Source organism: Caenorhabditis remanei, chromosome II (assembly GCF_010183535.1).
Source record: "Caenorhabditis remanei strain PX506 chromosome II, whole genome shotgun sequence".
Lineage (NCBI taxonomy): Eukaryota > Metazoa > Nematoda > Chromadorea > Rhabditida > Rhabditidae > Caenorhabditis > Caenorhabditis remanei.
Window position 1 is genome coordinate 17,385,497 of NC_071329.1, and position 18,238 is coordinate 17,403,734.

The window sequence follows — 18,238 nt, forward strand, 5'->3', positions numbered from 1 at the left end:
TACCATACCAGATTAGGCTCCGCCCCCTTTGAACTACCTAAACGATCGATTAAAGTTGAAAAATGAAAATTTTTCTTTCGAAAGATAGTATCAAAATCTCTTCAGAAATGAATTGCCAGCCTCATTTTGTGCATTTTACAAGATAACTACCTTTTTCTAGCTCGCCTGCATCACATAGAAAAAATCACTTTTTTGAAAAAATTGACAATTTTTTCATGTTTTTTGGATTTTTCGGCTGGTCGAAGTACTGTGGTCCGAAGTAAATTTATGATGGTAAGATACGTATTTGTGTTGACTATCTGAAAATATAAAGACTTTCCCCAGATTCCACTGTCAAGGTGAGTTATGATCAAAAAAATGACAAAATTTGATGCATTTCGACGTACCCCCCTCCATGGTAAAAAATGGCTGGGTGACGAAAATTAAAAATATCTCTGATTTGAGTTATTCAAAATTAGAATAGTGCTTACACAACTTTTCAGACAATTCTAACTATGTTTCAGTGAGTTACAGACACCTCCTCCATTTTTTCGAATCAAAAAGTTTGAGCTCTCGTAACTTTCCTAATTCTGACTTAAAATCTTAGAAACATCTGGAAAACAGTGGAATATACTTCAAAACGCAAATAAATAGATAAATGTCAAGTTTTGTCGTTTTGTTCAACTTTCGTTTCATATCATATAAGATAGCTTCATGTGTCTACGATAGGGAGGTATTCTAGGGCATGAAATGCCAGCATTCTTTTTTGTAATCAACTTTTAACTATTCACTTGTGTTTTCAAAGTATATTTCATTGTTTTCCAAAAGTTTCTAAGATTTTAAGTCAGAATTAGGAAAGTTACAAGAGCTCAAACTTTTTGATTCGAAAAAATGGAGGAGGTGTCTGTAACTCACTGAAACATAGTTAGAATTGTCTGAAAAGTTGTGTAAGCACTATTCTAATTTTGAATAACTCAAATCAGAGATATTTTTAATTTTCGTCACCCAGCCATTTTTTACCATGGAGGGGGGTACGTCGAAATGCATCAAATTTTGTCATTTTTTTTGATCATAACTCACCTTGACAGTGGAATCTGGGGAAAGTCTTTATATTTTCAGATAGTCAACACAAATACGTATCTTACCATCATAAATTTACTTCGGACCACAGTACTTCGACCAGCCGAAAAATCCAAAAAACATGAAAAAATTGAAAATTTTTTCAAAAAAGTGATTTTTCTATATGATGCAGGCGAGCTAGAAAAAAGTAGTTATCTTGTAAAATGCACAAAATGAGGCTGGCAATTCATTTCTGAAGAGATTTTGATACTATCTTTCGAAAGAAAAATTTTCATTTTTCAACTTCAATCGATCGTTTAGGTAGTTCAAAGGGGCGGAGCCTAATCTGGTATGGTATAAAATTCTTAGAATTCCTGGGGTAGTAACATATCAAAAGATCAGCTGAAACGGAACCCTTTGGTTTATGTGTAACATGGCCTGTAGGCCTATGCTCGAGCCAGTCAGAGATTGTTTTTTTTTTGCTAATAATAAAAATAGCTTTGAAAAAAGACAAATTTAAATCAGTAAAACCCATTGGTCTATATTTTTAGAAATTTTATACTCTACGCCAGTCGATATACACGGAAAGAGACCGGCTTCTCAGTTATAGAAAAAGTTCCGAGGAATGTTGAATGAACAAGTTTTGTTCCGCGGACATCACCCTTTTTTCAAAAGTTTTCGTATCGACAGAGATGAATTGATAAGGAAGTCGAGAGGTATGCATTATTTTTATTCTCCCATCGACTCGTTCTTGATAATTCCTATTTCTAATCCTAAACAGGTGTTCTACTGTATTAAAGTTATTTTATGAAGAACTGTCTATAAAAAACGGCTTCATCTATCGAAAGTTCGCAAATTTCCTATTTCTCATTAAACTAGCACAAATGGAAAGGCATCAACAAAAATCACAGTGCTAGAATTTAATCATGAACGCATAAAAAGAACTGACAGTGAAGCACTGAATGGAAAGAAAAAAATGGAAAGAGGAAATCGCATACCAGCTCGGCGAAGTTCTTACAACTGCGCTCCACCGAAATCTAAAAAATAGGTTGCAATTTCTAGGTTCACTGATTATCCATATAATAAATCAAATTTGACATAGAGCGAAAAAATTAATGTATGTAACAGTAAAAAGGAAGTTGGAAGAAAAACAGTTGAATGCATTGAGCTACTATAAAAAAATTTAGTTCCGGCGGCAGGGAGTTGTGGGCGGAGCTCAAACTGCAAGCGGCGCGGATGAAATTCTATCTAATTTCTAGACGAGCAAACACGAATTTCAAGATAAATTCGTGTTTAAATGATTAAGAATGAGAAATATGGAAATATTCAGCAAAAAAACATAAAATACGAGTTTTATCTTGAAATTCAATGTTGCTCTTTGAAAAGGCAGCTTGAATTTCATCCTTGCAGTTCAACCTCCGCCCATAATTCCCTGCCGCACTTGCGTTTCAGCCCGCAATTTGTTTTTTTTTGATAATCTTTGGTCAAACTTTTTTTTTGCACAGTACAATTTATTTTTATTTTTTGCACTGAAAATGCGGTATTTTCAGACTTTTAGACGTCGGAATGGATGAAAAAAATCTCATCCAGCAGAATTGTAGAAAATGAAATTCTCCATCGAATGAGCCAAAAAAAGTGAATGTATTGGTGAGAGATTGCCTTTTTTGATACAGAAAAACCTATTTTTTAAAAATGAGTACATTTTCTCATTTTTCTGAAATTCGGTTTTTCCAGACTTGTCACAGGCCGGGCCGGGCCGAAATCCGGAAAAATCTCGGCCCGCTCGGCTCGTTTTGAAACATTTTGAGTTTTTGATTTTTTTTTGGAAATTTTTTGAAATTTTCTGAAAAATGTGAATATGTATGATAATTTAAGCATTTTTACTCTATTTTTTTTTGAAAAATTTCAAATAAAATTTGGTAAAAACGGGTTCCCATTTTTGAATCCGGGCCGACCGGGCCGGGCCGGGCCAAGAGTAATTTCGGCCCGGCCCGATTTTTGATAAGTTTGGGTTTTTCTGTATCAAAAACGGGCAGAGGAAATGAGAACCGAATAAAAAAATTTAGATTCGTAAGAAAATGGGAAGGAAAGAAACATGCGTTGTGCTCCGCTCCACCTCACCCCCCGGAAAAAGTCTCAGTCGACTGACTTTTCTTCTATCTCTCGCACCACTGAACCAGAGGGCAGGGGACGGGGGTCGTCACAGTTGAGATACGAAATAGAGAAGGAGGGAGAGAGCTCATTACTCACTCTGTGGCACTTTGAAAGAAGAGAAAAGAAGAAAAGGGCAACATATGTGAGGGTGGTCAAAGAAAAAAAGAAGATTTTTGCAAAAAAAGAAAAAAGATTCTTGGAATACTTCAATAGGGGAATGAACTATTTATTTAAAAAAAATTAAAGACCCCCTATTCAATAAAAAATCGAGTATGCTTTTACATAAATCGAAAACCGACAGGTCTATAATATCACTACTGTCTCTGCGTCTCTCTTCTAAATGTGTACTATTTTCTTATCAGTACGTTTTTCTTACGGAGTACGGAGAGCACATAAATGGTGGGAACATAGATAAGGGAATGGGAGAACTGAATTTTCGAGGGGGAATGTCTTTTTCATGGAAAAAATGTCACCCAGCTTTTTAAGTATGCATGACGATATCAAAATTCAATCTTGAAGACTACACATAAAAACAATAAACCATTACACGGTCTCCCACACTGCGAAAAAGAACTGCAAGAAAAGTGAAGCAGATTTTTTCATGATTCATTTATTTTTGAACCTAAAATCTAGTATTTTCAGGTTTTCAAACGTCGCAATAGAAGAAAAAAAGTCCCATCCAAAACTGTAGAAAATAAATTCTCTATTTTATGAGCCAGAAAACGTGAATTTGGTCAGAAATGGACTTTTTTGATAAGAAACCCCGATTTTCAGAAAAATTAGTTTATCTTTTTAGACAGATACAGTTTTCGAACAGAAATTGCACAGTGTGTACGTGAAAAAGCACTGAAACTGTTTCATTTTAGAAAAATAAATATTGGATGAAATGGCTGAAAATCTCTATTTTTTGAAAATCTGTTTTTCGGTATCAAAAAAGTTATCTTTCGATCAAATTTCACGTTTTTCATCTCATTCGATAGAGAATTTTATTTTCCACAATTCTGATGGATGGGACCTTTTTCATCCATTGCAACGTCTGAAAATCTAAAAATACTGGATTTTCAGTGAAAAAAATTAAAGAATTGAATTAAAAAGTAAAAAAATCGGCTTCACGTTTTTTGCAGTTTTTTCGGGGTGTGGGAGACCGTGCATCCAGAAAGTGAAAATCAATTTTTGGAAAAATTTAGCAAAGAAGTTTATTAAAATTAAAGACTATAAAAAGAATCACAATGTGTACCATCGCTGAAAGCTCACTATCATAAACCTAGTTTTGAAAATGTAATGGTGAGAACTACAATAAAAAGAAAGAAAAAGAAACGTATTGAGAGACCCACGAACACCCGATGAAGAAGGAAAAATTAGAAAAAGTGAGGAAATGAACAGTCCGTTGGGGAGGGGGGGCGGAGGGGACACCCCGGCAGTGCACATGATAAAAAGGTCACTTACAATGATAGGAGAGAGTACATAAAATGGAGAGAAGGTGAGGTTTGGTGGGACGTCGGAGTGAGACCTTTCTAATGAATTTGCATAAACACGGTCGCGAAAAAGCGTTCCGTCGCACAACGGTTAGCACGGTGCCAAGGGGATGGAAAGCAGACTTGCAAAATATCGGCCCGGCCCGGTCGGCCCGGAGTCAAAAAATGAGCACAATTTTTTCACAAAATTTTTCGAAACTTTTGAAAATTTTCATCAAAAATAGTCAAAAATCCTATGTACACTTTAGTTTTATCGATATGTAAAAACATAGTCGAAAATTCGACTTTTTTGCGAAAAAATCAAAAAAATTTCAAAAAAATTCAAATTTTCAAATTTTTGTACTGTGACCCGGGCCGACCGGGCCGGGCCGGTGAAAATTCTCAAATCGGCCCGGCCCGGCCCGTTGCAAGTATGATGGAAAGGGTCGGAAATGCTCTTGGCACGGTGTCAAAGTCCTACCGTAATCCTTAGATTCTTGTTTATCAGTAGAACGATTATAGACCCCGTGATGTTGTGCAGTAATTAACTCATAATATTGTACCTAAACTGAAATTCGGAAAAAAAACCAATAAATTTTATTGGTATATCGATCTAAAATCAGAGATCAATGTAAAAGGTGGAATAAAGTATGGTGCGTCATGAAAAGGGTAACAAGACCAACTTCTTGAAAAGAAAGAAATTATAAATTTAGGTAAGAAGACGTTGGCATCATTAGTCTCGTGTCCTCATTTTCTTTCTCGATTCTATCATCAGTGAACACATAATCTGGATCACCTAAGGCGCTTTGTGCGATTTCCGGCATATAACGATGGTAGCTGATTTGGAAGTCGTGAACCGGGGTGTTAGGGATGTCATCTTCAATTGAAGTGACCACCAAATTTTGATCCATTTGAGAAGACTGAATTTGGAAATTGGTATGAACGGGGAAGTCGTCGTCAACTGAAGCGCCCGCAAAATCATCAGAAGAATTCTTATCACGTCTTATACCTTGGACGTGTTCTGGTATTCCAGATGCCTCCCGTCGCTTACCAAATCTGGAAATAGTTTATTTGCATACTTCTAACCGGGCTGAAACGGGCCGGCTCGGAACTCGCTTCAAACTCAATATTTTGAGCTGAAAAATATACCAAAATGTAGATCTCGGCGAGTTCTATGTCTGTGACCTACTACGGGCCGGATGGCTATTCGTTAATATTTCGCGAGCCGGGAAAAAGTGCCAAAAAACGGGAAAATGGCCAAAAAAGCCATTCTAGCCCGGCCCGCGGCACATAACCGAATAGCCAACCGGCCCGTAGTAGGTCACAGACATAGAACTCGCCGAGATCAACATTTCGGTATATTTTTCAGCTAATAATTTTGAGTTTGACGCGAGTAACGCGCCGGCCCGTGTCGGCCCGTTTCGGCCCGTTTTGCAAGTATGTTTATTAGCTCCGCAAAGTTGTTACATCTGCACTCCACCAAAATGCCCTTGTCTCTTTTTCTCTGAGTCTCTTGATTTCGCTTCATCGGTTTCGGTAGAGCACGGTTGTTAGACGCGTGCCGTCCTTATAAGTTCCAGAAAACTCACATCTTTGCCAACTCGTCCTCGTTGTTTTTGACGTTGGCAGATAGAGCGGATCTCGATCGTTTCATTGCTCTTTCTAGCTGATTTTCCTTCATGTTATGCACACTTCTGATGTGATCTCTGATCCGGTTTTTATGTCTGAACAGGTATTAGTTTGCTTGTAGAAATTCTGTGCTCACCGAACATATTTTCCACAAATCGAGCATTCGAAGAACATTGCCTTGTCGTTATGAATCAATTTATGACTACACAAATTCGATTGGTGATTGAACTTCTCACCGCAAACTTCACATTCGAATTGTCCCTCATTTGAATGAAGACGTTTGTGTACGTTCAAAGCTGAAAAGACTGTGATAAAATTATTATAATTAATTAATTAATTACCCTGTGCACGAGGGAATGTTTTATGACAAACGCCACATTCGAAACGTCTCTCTCCTTTGTGAAGAAGTTTGTGTTGTTTCAATTCTGAAAAAAAAATTGGGCAAGGATTTTCAAAACAAAATCTGAAATTTCGTGAGGCTGGAACCCGAATGCGGAAGATATTTGTGGGCGGAGCTTAAACTGCAAGCGTTGAAATTCCAGTTGATTTTCAGCTTGTTTTGATAAATTTAGAACGAGTTCAACTTTAAAATTCAGGTTTCGGACGTTTTTATGCCTAGAAATGCTTTTATCTCGGAATTTTGAATAATTGTGCATTTTGTCGGGAGATATGGTGCATCTACAGTAGCCCTAAAATGGAATTTTAAGATTTTCAGCATATTTTGATAGATTTGAAACGATTTCGACGTGAAAATCTGGTTTTCTGACGTTTTTGGGGTCCAGAAACATGTTTGCTCAGTTTTTTCAAAAGTTATGCATGTTGTCGTTATGACACAGTAACTTGATATAATTTTAGAGCATTTACGGCATTTTAGCAATCGTTTTAATGTCAGAATCTACTTTTTCAAGGTTTTTTATGCCTAGAAATGTGTTCTTCTCAGAATTTGGAAGAAAAGTGCATTTTGTCGTGAGATATGGTGCATCTACAGTAGCCTAAAGTGGAATTTTGAAATTTTCAGCTTATTTTGAAAAATATAGAGCAATTTTATCTTTAAAATGCGGATTTCTGACGTTTTTTGTGCCTAGAAATGTGTTCTTCTCAGAATTTGGAAGAAAAGTGCATTTTGTCGTGAGATATGGTGCATCTACAGTAGTCAAGAGTGGAAGTTTGAGATTTTCAGCTTGATAATCAATTAATACACGAGTTCATCTTGAAATTCAATGTTGCTCGTTTAAAAGTTAGATGGAATTTCAACGCTTGCAGTTTAAGCCGGCGAAAATTTTTTGATAATCCTTGTCGGAGTTTTATTTTTTTCAGTATTTTCTAAAATCGTGTTAATTTAACTCACCGGAACGACTCACGAAATTTTTGTGGCAAACATGACATTCCCATGTTTTTTGTATTGAATGGACAACAGATGCGTGTTCTTTCAACACTGAAATAAAAAAAACACATTGAGAAGAACACAAAAAATTATTATTAAACTTACTGTAAGCCCACTTGAACTGTTTGTCGCATATTTTGCACTTGAATGTTTTTGATGACGTCACAGCGATGACGTCATTTTCTTTCTCAATACCTCCCTCAGTGGACATGTGACCGGGATCGATTTTCTCATTATTGCCAAGATCGGGATTACCAGATTGAGCAATTTCCGGCATATAAAGATGGTAGTCCATTTCGTTGATATGGAAATCGTGAATTTGGATGTCATCTTCCACCGTACTTGCAGAATCATCCATACCAGAAGAATCCTTATCACATCTCACATTTTGGACGTGTTCCAGTGTCTTACCAACTCTGAATACGATTTAAGTTTTTAAGACCAAACTTTTTTCAAGAAAACTCACATTTTGTGCTTGTTGTCTTTAACGTTGGCGGATGGAGCCATTTCCGGCATATACAGATGGTAGTCCCATTCGTTGATTTGGAAATCGTGAATTGGGATGTTAGGGATGTCATCCTCCATTTTACATTCACAAAGGCTGCAAAAAATACAGTAGCCACGGAAAAAAACGGTGGTAAGACACGTGCAGGCAAGAGAGAGGAATAGAAAAAATCGTACTTGCAAACCGGGTCAAAACGGGCCGACACGGGCCGGCCCGTAACTCGGTTCAAACTGAGTTTTATGAGCTGAAATATATAGCAAAATGTAGATCTCGACGAGTTCTATGTCCTTGACCAACTACGGGCCGGATGGCGATTCGTTAATGCGCCGCGGGCCGGGAAAAAGTGCCAAAAAACGCAAAAATGGCCAAAAAAGTCATTCTAGCCCGGCCCGCGGCATATTAACGAATAGCCATCCCGTAGTAGGTCAAGTACATAGAACTCATCGAGATCAACATTTTGATATATTTTTCAGCCCATAATATTGAGTTTAACGCAAGTTACGCGCCGGCCCGTGTCCGCCCGTTTCGGCCCGGTTTGCAAGTATGGAAAAAATCTCTACAAAAATGATTCACAAATCGAATAAAAAACACCTCGAGCAGATTTGAACAGACTAAGAGGGATGGCTATGCAGTAACATGACGAAGGAACGACAAGAAAGGGGGGGGGTGTCATTGTTTGCTCATGTCGGCGCCGCGCTCCTTCCATAAGGCAATAAATGGGAGGGAGCGGGGGGAAATAATACTTCAAAAGGTTAATCACCTCATTTTATTGCAGTCAAAGCCAGCGGCCGACGGAATGGGAATATCTCATGAGAACAAATGTGGAGTCCACACAGATTGAGACTTACTTGTGATGTTGACGGAAATTAAGAACAAGGATAGTCATAACGTCATCTTGGTTAAGCTACTCACAATTAACTATGTAGCTACGAAGAGTTGAAAAATATCTTTGTTTTAATGCAACGCTTTATTGCTGCTTTGTTCTTCTAACAAGAGTAGTTTTTTTTTCGAATGCACCAGGAGCCAAATTGTTGAGTCGTTTGAAAAAGTCTCTGGGACTAGAAAAATAGGGGGAAATGAGGGAACAAGGAGATTTTATCACTTAGGAAAGCTAAACTCCGACGAGGAATTTGAGAAAGAGAGATGGGAGACTCTCTCTCTCTCTCTCTCTCTCTCTTTACTTGAATGTCCTTGATACAAGAAGTCCCCCCCCCCCCCCCCCCCTTTCACATATGTATCTAACTTTCATCACTTGTTAGACTAGACACAGTTCATTATGAAAAATGATCTCACCGCACAAATGTTCTTACAACAGAAGTCTTTGGAGACGCGGCTTTCTAACGATCTATAAATTTGGTCATAGGTATTTTCGACTACGGGGAGTCCATTTCTGCTATCAAAACCGGCTAAATGTCTCTGCGAGCCAAGTTATGAGATCTCAAAAGGAATTCCAAATCTGCAAATAATATACGCGAAGATGTTCATATTTTTTCCAATGTGCGAGCACAGGTAAACCGCGTGGTGGCGTATATGCGGCAGAGTTGTCCGGAATCCGGATTCCGGATTCCGAAATTCCGGAATTCCGGGGTTTTTTTTTGACATTCCGGTTCCGGTTCCAGATTCCGGAAAATGAAAATTTTCATTCCGGTTCCGGATTCCGGATTCCGGTTTTTGAGTTTAATTTTTCCGGAATCCAAAAGTTGAAATTTTACTTTTTTTTGAGTTTAAAAAGCAACTATATCACTAATTTTTCGGTTTTGATCCTAAAAAGTAGTTTCAAACTTTATTTATCATTAAAATCGGTCATTTTGTTAAATACATATCATTATTCTCTCCTTTAATTTGCCTTCTACGGTTATCTCTTCCCCCTTGCCAACTTGTCTGCCTACCCTCCTTTTTATATTTATTCTCATTCCCCGTTTCCTATGTATCATGTCATCCCTATTTTCTACTCGAAACTGTCTCGTGAGGGATCGTTTCTAGTCTTTTGTATCTTTTTGGTTTCCTTTTAGTCACAATAAATTAAATTAAATTAAATTAAAAACACTCGAAAAAATGACTTGGCCTTGCAAATTTATCGAATCATTCCGAATTCCGGATTCCGAAATTCCGAAATTCCGGGTTATTTCGTCATTCCGGTTCCGGATTCCGGATTCCTGATTTCGAAAATTTGATTCCGTAAAACTCTGATATGCGGCCGATTCGGAATTCCATGCGAAAAAAGCTCAACCATTTGAAAAGTTTGAGAGCTCATAACTCGGCTGGCAGAGACATTTAGCTGGTTTTGATGACAGAAATGGACTCCCCGTTTTCAAAAGTATCTATGACCAAATTTATAGATTGTTTGAAAGCCGCGTCTCCAAAGACTTTCCTAGTAAGCATTACTTTCTATGAAAAAGAGAAAATCGTTTTTTGGGTGCAATACTTCATAGTTTCTTTTTCTTTCAATTGATGGGCACATAAAGTACCTTGAAAACAGAAACACAGTCCAATAAAGTAAAATTTCTTTATCAGGCCTTGAATAATACTAAATTGATAAAAAGTGCAGGATCACAATCTGATTATAAGATATTTTCCGGAGTTGCGCCTCTAGTCTCCATTCCTTCATCTTCGCCTAACGAAAATTCGTTGACAATTCCAGAATACCATACTCCGGGATCCAGTTCCAAATACTTCGAGTAGTCCATTTCATCGAAATGAGGTATCAAATCGTCACAAATATAGTCAAGAGTCATCTCTTCTTCAATTTGATCAATTGACTCCATATTTGTTTCCGTAACTTGTTGTTGGCTTGCCGCAGGGTTACTTAACTTGATAACTTCTGGCTGGTCACTGAAATCACTGGAGTCGTCCGGTACCTTCAATTCAGCAGCTTTCTTTATGTTCTTGGAATTGGCAGAACGATATAAATGCTGGTAGGAGATTCTAGCTTGATTCGGCTTATTTCCCCTTTTGTTCGATTTGAGCTTCACAACATTTTGTACCAGTGAATTTACAACTTTTTCAGGTTGTATAAGAGAAGCTCGTGGGGTAATAGGTGATTCGGTCACATCATGGCACACATCCCTAGGAATTTCCGAGTTTAGATTGTCGTCCTTAGCTCCTTGTTTCAAAATATCGTACACTTCACACAGAAATGGAGGTAAATTCATAAACTTGGAATTAGTTTGTAAGAAGGAAATCGTCTCATTGTGGATTTTATCTGAAATATTGATACAGCATAGGTAACTCGCTTCAAACTGAATATTATGAGCTGAAAAATATACCAAAATGTTAATCTCGGCGAGTTCTATGTCACTAACATACTAAAGGGCGGATGACGGATTGTACATGTGCCGAGGGCCGTGTAAAGTGACGAAAAAACGAAAATTAACCCAAACTACAGTGACCAAGATACACTGACAAACAGGATTGAGCGGAGTGCGGTGTAACTTGGTCACTGTAGTTTGGTCACTGTGCTTCAATCGACTATGGGCCAGAGTTGTGCGGAAGTGATTTTTTCTTATCCGGAAGTCGGAAGTCGGAATCCGGGAATGAAAAAACGCCCGGAAGTCGGAAGTGGGAGATTTTTTTTGCAATTATTCTAAATTCCAAGAGAAAATTCATAAAACTCGCTAAAATCATTGGAAAATTGGTTTTTGGCTGGCGAAAAGCCTATTTTCTGTCCTATTTGACCATTTTTTCATATATTTCTGCGAAGTGTATTTTTCATAAATTTCACAGTGTTGGAATGACGGAAGTCGGAAGTGAAACTCCTTATCCGGAAGTCGGAAGTCGGAAGTGGAAAAAATGCCCGGAAGTCGGAAGCCAGAAGTCGGAATTCCGGGCAACTCTACTAGGGGCCGGGCTAGAATGCCTTTGTTGGTCATTTTTGCGATTCTTGACTTTGTTTTCCGGCTCGCGGCACATTAACAAATCTAGTAGTAGGTCAGTGACATAGAACTCGTCGAGATCTACATTTTGATACATTTTTCAGAAAATAACATTGCGTTTTAAGGGAGCTAGCCCGTTTTGGCCCCATAATTTATAAATATATTAAAACTTACTAAGATCATAAAGTTTTAAGGTCATTGTCGCAAGATCGGAAATTATTTTTTGTGTGTTTTCTCGTTCCGCCATTAGTTGGTAGAGCAATGTTCTGTAATAGTCACGAACTCCCTTCAGTGTGGAGTCACCAATGAATATTTGCCAGTCTTGAGAACCTCTTGTAATCGGACGAAGGAAAATGAATGCGGTGAATAGTGAGAGTTCCTGATGGTTCAACTGCATCGATTTAAAATCTGAGGAAACCAAAATAATTTCATTCATTAGATCCCCATAGACCGTTTTCATTGTCCTGAATGGAATGTGTCGTTTCGATGGAAGCATGAATCCATCCGAACTGAACTTGGTGATGTTTCTGAGTATAAACATCAAGAAACTGCTCCGTTTGAACAGAATAGCCTTATCGCTTATTTCGAAAGAGTCGATTGATGGCAAGCGGTTGACAAAGAGTCCAGTCTGATGATTCTCGAAATCTATTATTGGAGCATAGACTTGCCACGCATTGATTCGATTAATCAATGGGTCTTTGAAGCGGGTCTGAAAATCGAAATTATATTGGCATTCGAGAAACTGAAATAAAAACCATACTTGCAAACCGGGCCGGCGCGTAACTCGATTCAAACTCATTATTATGAGCTGAAAAATATACCAAAATGTAGATCTCGACGAGCTCTATGTCACTGACCTATTACTTGATTTGTGAATGTGTCGCGAGTACGGAAACGAAGTCAAGAATCGCGGCATTCTAGCCCGGCCCATAGTCGATTGAAACACAGTGACCAAGTTACACCGCACTCCGCTCAATCCCGTTTGTCAGTGTAACTTGGTTACTGTAGTTTGGGTTAATAAACCGTAGGCCTAATACAGGCCCGATGGCTATTCACTAATGTGCCGCGGGCCGGTAAAAAGAGCCAAAAAAAAGCAAAAATGGCCAAAAAAGCAATTCTAGCCCGTCCCGCGGCACATTAATGAATAGCCGTCCGGCCCGCATTAGGTCACGGACATCGAGCTCGTCGAGATCTACATTTTGGTATATGTTTCAGCTCATAATATTGAGTTTGAAGCGAGTTACGCGCCGGCCCGGTTTGCAAGTATGATAAAAACAGGGATTTTTCAATTTTTTTGCTGCGGACCTTACTCTTCATGCCCCTTATAAAAAACCTACCAAATCAAAGTTACTTTTTGCCAAATTTTCGATATCTTCCTTCTTGTAAGTACAACTTAATTCAAAACTTTGGACTATTTCGTTGATAGCCTGTAAATGGAAAGGATTACTGTAGTACAATTAAGAAACACATACCTTATCGTACTTTGGTGCTAAGTCAGCTTCGATTTTCAAATTGAATACTTTCAGGTTACCTTGTCGTTTAACTGAAAAACTAATGTTTCATTTAAACTTAAAAATGCACGCGTACCAAATGAATTTGTGTTCATTCCCACTTCTAGACACTTTCTCATTCGGCACTTTGGACATTTTGCAAACTTCAGTCGTAAATCACATTTTCCTTCCTTATTACAAGATAAATGTACATCTGTCCCATTATGTCTACGGAAGAACATCTGAAAATCCTTTGTTAGAAATTTTCAGATAAACTATTTAGTATACCCTGCAGCTACCGCACGATAACACTCCATAGCCGATTCCTACGGGAACATCTCCACAGACTTTACAAGTTTTATGAATCTGAAAAAGAAGAGAAATGAGAATATTTGTGTTTGTAACTAACCTGAGCCAAAACCAATGCATTTTTCTTACAAGTCGAATTATTCCTTATATTTTTCAGGTTATCTGAAACATGAAAATTTTAATAAAATCCTTTATAAAAGTTTTATTGCAAATTCCGTATACTTTAGACAACTCTAAGAAAAATTTACTATTGACGCATATGCTAAAAATCGCTTCAATTCAGGTTCCCCTGACTCAAAATACGCCTAGATGGAAGAGTTCTTCCACGACCTGCAAATCAACATTTTGTTGTAATCCCCCGAAAAACTTCGTTAAGTTCGGCATGTTTTATTCACTATTTCAGCCAATTTTCAGCGATTTTTACTGGTAGCTTCACGAGAAAACACGTTTCGCAAAAGTTGGTCACTGTAACTTTTGTCAGTGTAAATTACATGGCCGTCCTCTTGAGCCTAGATGGAAGAGTTTTTCAACACGGCCATGTAGTCCTCTCGGACAAGATTTTTTTGGAATTCCTCGTTTTTTAAACAATTATATCAAGAAAAATAGACCAAACTACGGACATTTGTTGAAAGAAGTAGGAAACGAGAAATTGTAAAAAAAAATTTCCGAGAGGACTACACTAGAGTTGCATGGAATTCCGACTTCCGGGCATTTTTTCCAGTCCGACTTCCGACTTCCGTTTTGAAAATTTTACTTCCGACTTCCGACTTCCGGATAAGGAGTTTTACTTCCGACTTTCGTCATTCCATAACGGTGGAATTTCGGAAAAGTAAGTTTTGCAGAAATATATGGAAAAATGGTCTAAAAGGACAGAAAATAGGCTGTTCTTCAGCCGAAAACTAATTTTACACTGGTTTTCGGCAATTTTATGATCTTTTCTCTTGGAGTTTTTGAATATTTGCGTAAAAATCCAATTCCGACTTCTGCCTTCCGACTTTCGGGCGTTTTTTTCATTTCCGGCTTCCGACTTCCGACTTCCGGATCAGGAATTTTACTTCCGACTTCCGCCTTTCGGATTAGGAATTTTACTTCCGACTTCCAACTTCCGCTTTAGAACAAATCACTTCCGCACAACTCTGATATGCGTCAATATCAAAAGTTGCTTAGAATTTCTTGAAATATCATAATTTGAAATAAAAAATTTGCTTACAGCTCATCCCCATCCGCAGACACTTCTCCATTCTGCATTTTCCGCACTTGTTACTTGTAAACTTATCGATCACACAATTGTTATTCTTACGGCATTTCAACTCCTTTTTTCGGTGTAAGTAATGACTGAAGAACGCCTGAAAAGTTATAAAACTAATATATATTTTTTTTTAAATTAAAAAAAATCAATAAAAAATCAACTCACCCTACAATTATCGCACGAAAGTACTCCGTAATTAACTCCCCTGGCATAGCCTCCACAAATTTTACAGACTGTTTGAGATTCCAGAGTTTGAGGATCCAGTAAATCGAGAAGGACAGCTCCATGAGAAATATTTTTCAAACAGTCTGGAAGTGAAGAGGTATCTGTCACCTGAAAATTGGATGCTATAATTTTTCAGGTATTTACTAATACATACCGTATTAAGGTTCTCATTTGGGCCGATATTCTCTGAATCATTGACAGAATTTGAGAACAGTGAGGGAGAAGAGTCTGAAGACATGTAGAGTAATAGCGAATTGATTTTTAATAAACAGATCTTGGGAGTCGATGACGGTAGACCTGAAGAGATAGAAGATTCCCATAGCCCTGCGCGTTGCGGTCGCGTCGCGGTTGTCTACACATGTGTATAGTGCTTTCTCACACCCATACAGGGATTCCCTACAATACATCTGTCACTCACACGAATTTTCTCCTTCTGTTCTCTTTTTCACATTTGAAAGGGGGAATTAAGGGCTTAGGTCATTACCAAAATCACAGGGTCATAGAAAGTCCATATGAAGCATCTGCGCTTCAAAAAAAATCAGCGTGAAATTAGCGCGCACTTTAAAAATGTATCCGAACAATTTTTGTGAGTTGAACATTTTTATTTTTCCTTTTTTAATGAATTCGATATTTTTTGTGCGAGTTTAACCGCAATAATCTCTAACTCCATATTGTTCGTCCACATTTATATTCAATTTTTGCCCTTGAGACCTGGTATTCGAGAAAAACCAAAGTTTGGACCTTTGGCAAGTCATTACCTCCCTGACGTGTGAAAAACGCCGGCAGCGTTGTGTAGAAGGTAGTGAGTTAGTAAACTTGTTACTTATGTCGTGTTAATTGGAATGAAAACCATTTTTTTTGAATGTAGAGTACCAGTCCAGAAGTTTTATGACTCAAAAGGTAGACGGGTATCATCTCACTGGAATTCGCTAACTTCTTATATTCAAACTTGACAGAAAACAGTGAATGAAATCTTTTTATAAAAAATAGTATACAATAACTCGGATCATTGATTTGCCGGTGTTGAAGAATGAGAATACCGTGGTGACGTCGAAGAAGATTTCGGTGGAAGTGGATTTTGTGGATCAAGTGAATGAAGAGATTGATGAACGTTATTGCTCAAACTTGGCACAGGAAACTGAAAAATAATATAAGTTTTGTTTTATAATGCCTATATATTTTTTAGGGGCGATGATACTTCAGAAATTTCTTTTTAAAAAACGTTTATCATTGACGCATATGCAAAAAATCGCTTCGATTCCCGTCTTCCTGACTCAAAGGGAGCCTAGGTAGAAGAGTTTTTCAACACGGCCGTGTAATCCTCTCGGGCAAGATTTTTTTGGAGTTTCTCGTTTTTTAAAACAATTATTTCAGCCAATTTTGAGCAATTTTTACTTGTAGCTTCACGAGAAAACACGTTTCGCAAAAGTTGGTAACTGTAACTTCTGTCAGTGTAACTTTTGTCAGTGTAACATTTGTCACTGTAACTTTTGTCACTGTAACTTTTGTCAGTGTAACTTTTGTCAGTGTAAATTACATGGCCGTCCTCTTGAGCCTAGGTCGAATAGTTTTTCAGCGCGCCCGTGTAATCCTCTCGGACAAGATTTCTGTTCAATTCCTCGTTTTCTTAGTTTTTCTCGTCATACATTGAAAAAACACGATATAAGTATTGGAAAAAGTGAGAAAACGAGGAATTGAGGAAAAATCTTGTCCGTGAGGACTACACGGCCGCGCGGGAAAACTCTGCCACCTAGGCTCCTTTTGAGTCACGAGAACGCGATTTTCAGCATATGTATATATAAAAAAAAGTTTCTGAGAATTTTCTGAAGTATTGAAATCTTAAAATCTGCAATAAAAATATGACATTGGGTCTCACCTCCAAAGAATTTGCCAATAACCATGTTGCTTGTCTCGAAAGTCCCTTCGCCATTCTGCCTGCACATTGCCATGGAGATGGCTGCTCATTGGTTCGCACCATTTCTTGAAGTAAGTGAATGTAGTTTCTGTAATAAAAAAAGATTTAAATTTGATAAAAGGGATCAGGAAGAACTCACATTGCCATCCTCAATACATCAACTCTTGCCATATTTTTGGGTTGAAATGGAATATGCTCTTTTAACTTGTCCATAGCTTTGTCTAGCTCGCGGACTCGAATCCGTTCTTTTTCGTTTCTCTCGGCTCGAGGATCTCGGGGTTTTGGGATTTCGTTTGGTGGTTTGTCGCTCAACAGTGAAGAAAGCAAATTTTCCATTGATTTTTGCTTTTTTTCAGCAACATTTTCATCTTCCGCGGGTAGTTTGCCTAGAAAAGATTCGACTAGTGCCAACGAGTCGGAATTGTTGGGACCAGCTTCATATTCCTCCACAACAGGAAGCTTACTGTAGTGCTGCTTGGCGAGGAGAATCTGAAATTTTGAAATTTTATTTTAATATTCAAAAGTTGACGACCTCACCTGTAGAACAGTGTTCAGAATATTCGTTTGATCTTCGGTTACTACAACCTCCGACATAGTGCTAATAGTAATAGGACACTGACAAGAAATAAGAAGAGAAAACAGGTGCAAGATGAGGGAGAGATAACGATCTGACCTAGATAGAGCAGGTGGACTGAATCTCATGGGAGTGTTCTCTCACGACGAGATAGTGAGTGGCTTTGAGAGGTGCAGAGATAGTCCTTTATTCCCGGTCAGGTGGTCACACTTGCAGGTGCACCTGTTATATTTTTTCAACGTTTTTTTTTGAAATAGCGGAAGGCGGAAGGCGGAAGGCGGAAGGCGGAAGGAAAAAAATGGTTATCCGAAATCGGGCGGTAGGAAGCAACTGAACCAAAATTCAAAATTACCAAGGACACCCTACTTATTAGTTTGGAAAAAAGTATACCAATTCCTCAACTTTCGGGTTTTTTTTCAATTTATATAAGAAAAAAAAGA

At 38.0% G+C, this 18,238-nt stretch overlaps 3 protein-coding genes across 3 annotated transcripts; all 3 read right to left on the reverse strand.

The window, feature by feature from the left end:
- Positions 1-5,347: 5,347 nt before the first annotated feature.
- Positions 5,348-8,244, reverse strand: GCK72_007645 (uncharacterized protein; the record flags this gene model as incomplete). Its single annotated transcript, XM_053726346.1, has 6 exons — positions 5,348-5,702; positions 6,236-6,352; positions 6,412-6,571; positions 6,617-6,700; positions 7,765-8,075; positions 8,126-8,244. The coding sequence occupies 6 exons, from the start codon at positions 8,242-8,244 to the stop codon at positions 5,348-5,350; spliced, it is 1,146 nt and encodes a 381-aa protein (XP_053590540.1).
- Positions 8,245-10,725: 2,481 nt separating this feature from the next.
- Positions 10,726-15,547, reverse strand: GCK72_007646 (uncharacterized protein; the record flags this gene model as incomplete). The annotated part of the gene is made up of 10 exons (XM_053726347.1): positions 10,726-11,366; positions 12,211-12,745; positions 13,374-13,463; positions 13,509-13,579; positions 13,624-13,768; positions 13,815-13,892; positions 13,936-13,997; positions 15,046-15,181; positions 15,250-15,417; positions 15,464-15,547. 10 exons carry the CDS (start codon positions 15,545-15,547, stop codon positions 10,726-10,728), a joined length of 2,010 nt encoding a protein of 669 aa, XP_053590541.1.
- Positions 15,548-16,315: 768 nt separating this feature from the next.
- GCK72_007647 (uncharacterized protein) lies at positions 16,316-17,818 on the reverse strand (the record flags this gene model as incomplete). The annotated part of the gene is made up of 4 exons (XM_003107088.2): positions 16,316-16,447; positions 17,186-17,312; positions 17,364-17,713; positions 17,762-17,818. The coding sequence occupies 4 exons, from the start codon at positions 17,816-17,818 to the stop codon at positions 16,316-16,318; spliced, it is 666 nt and encodes a 221-aa protein (XP_003107136.2).
- Positions 17,819-18,238: the final 420 nt, after the last annotated feature.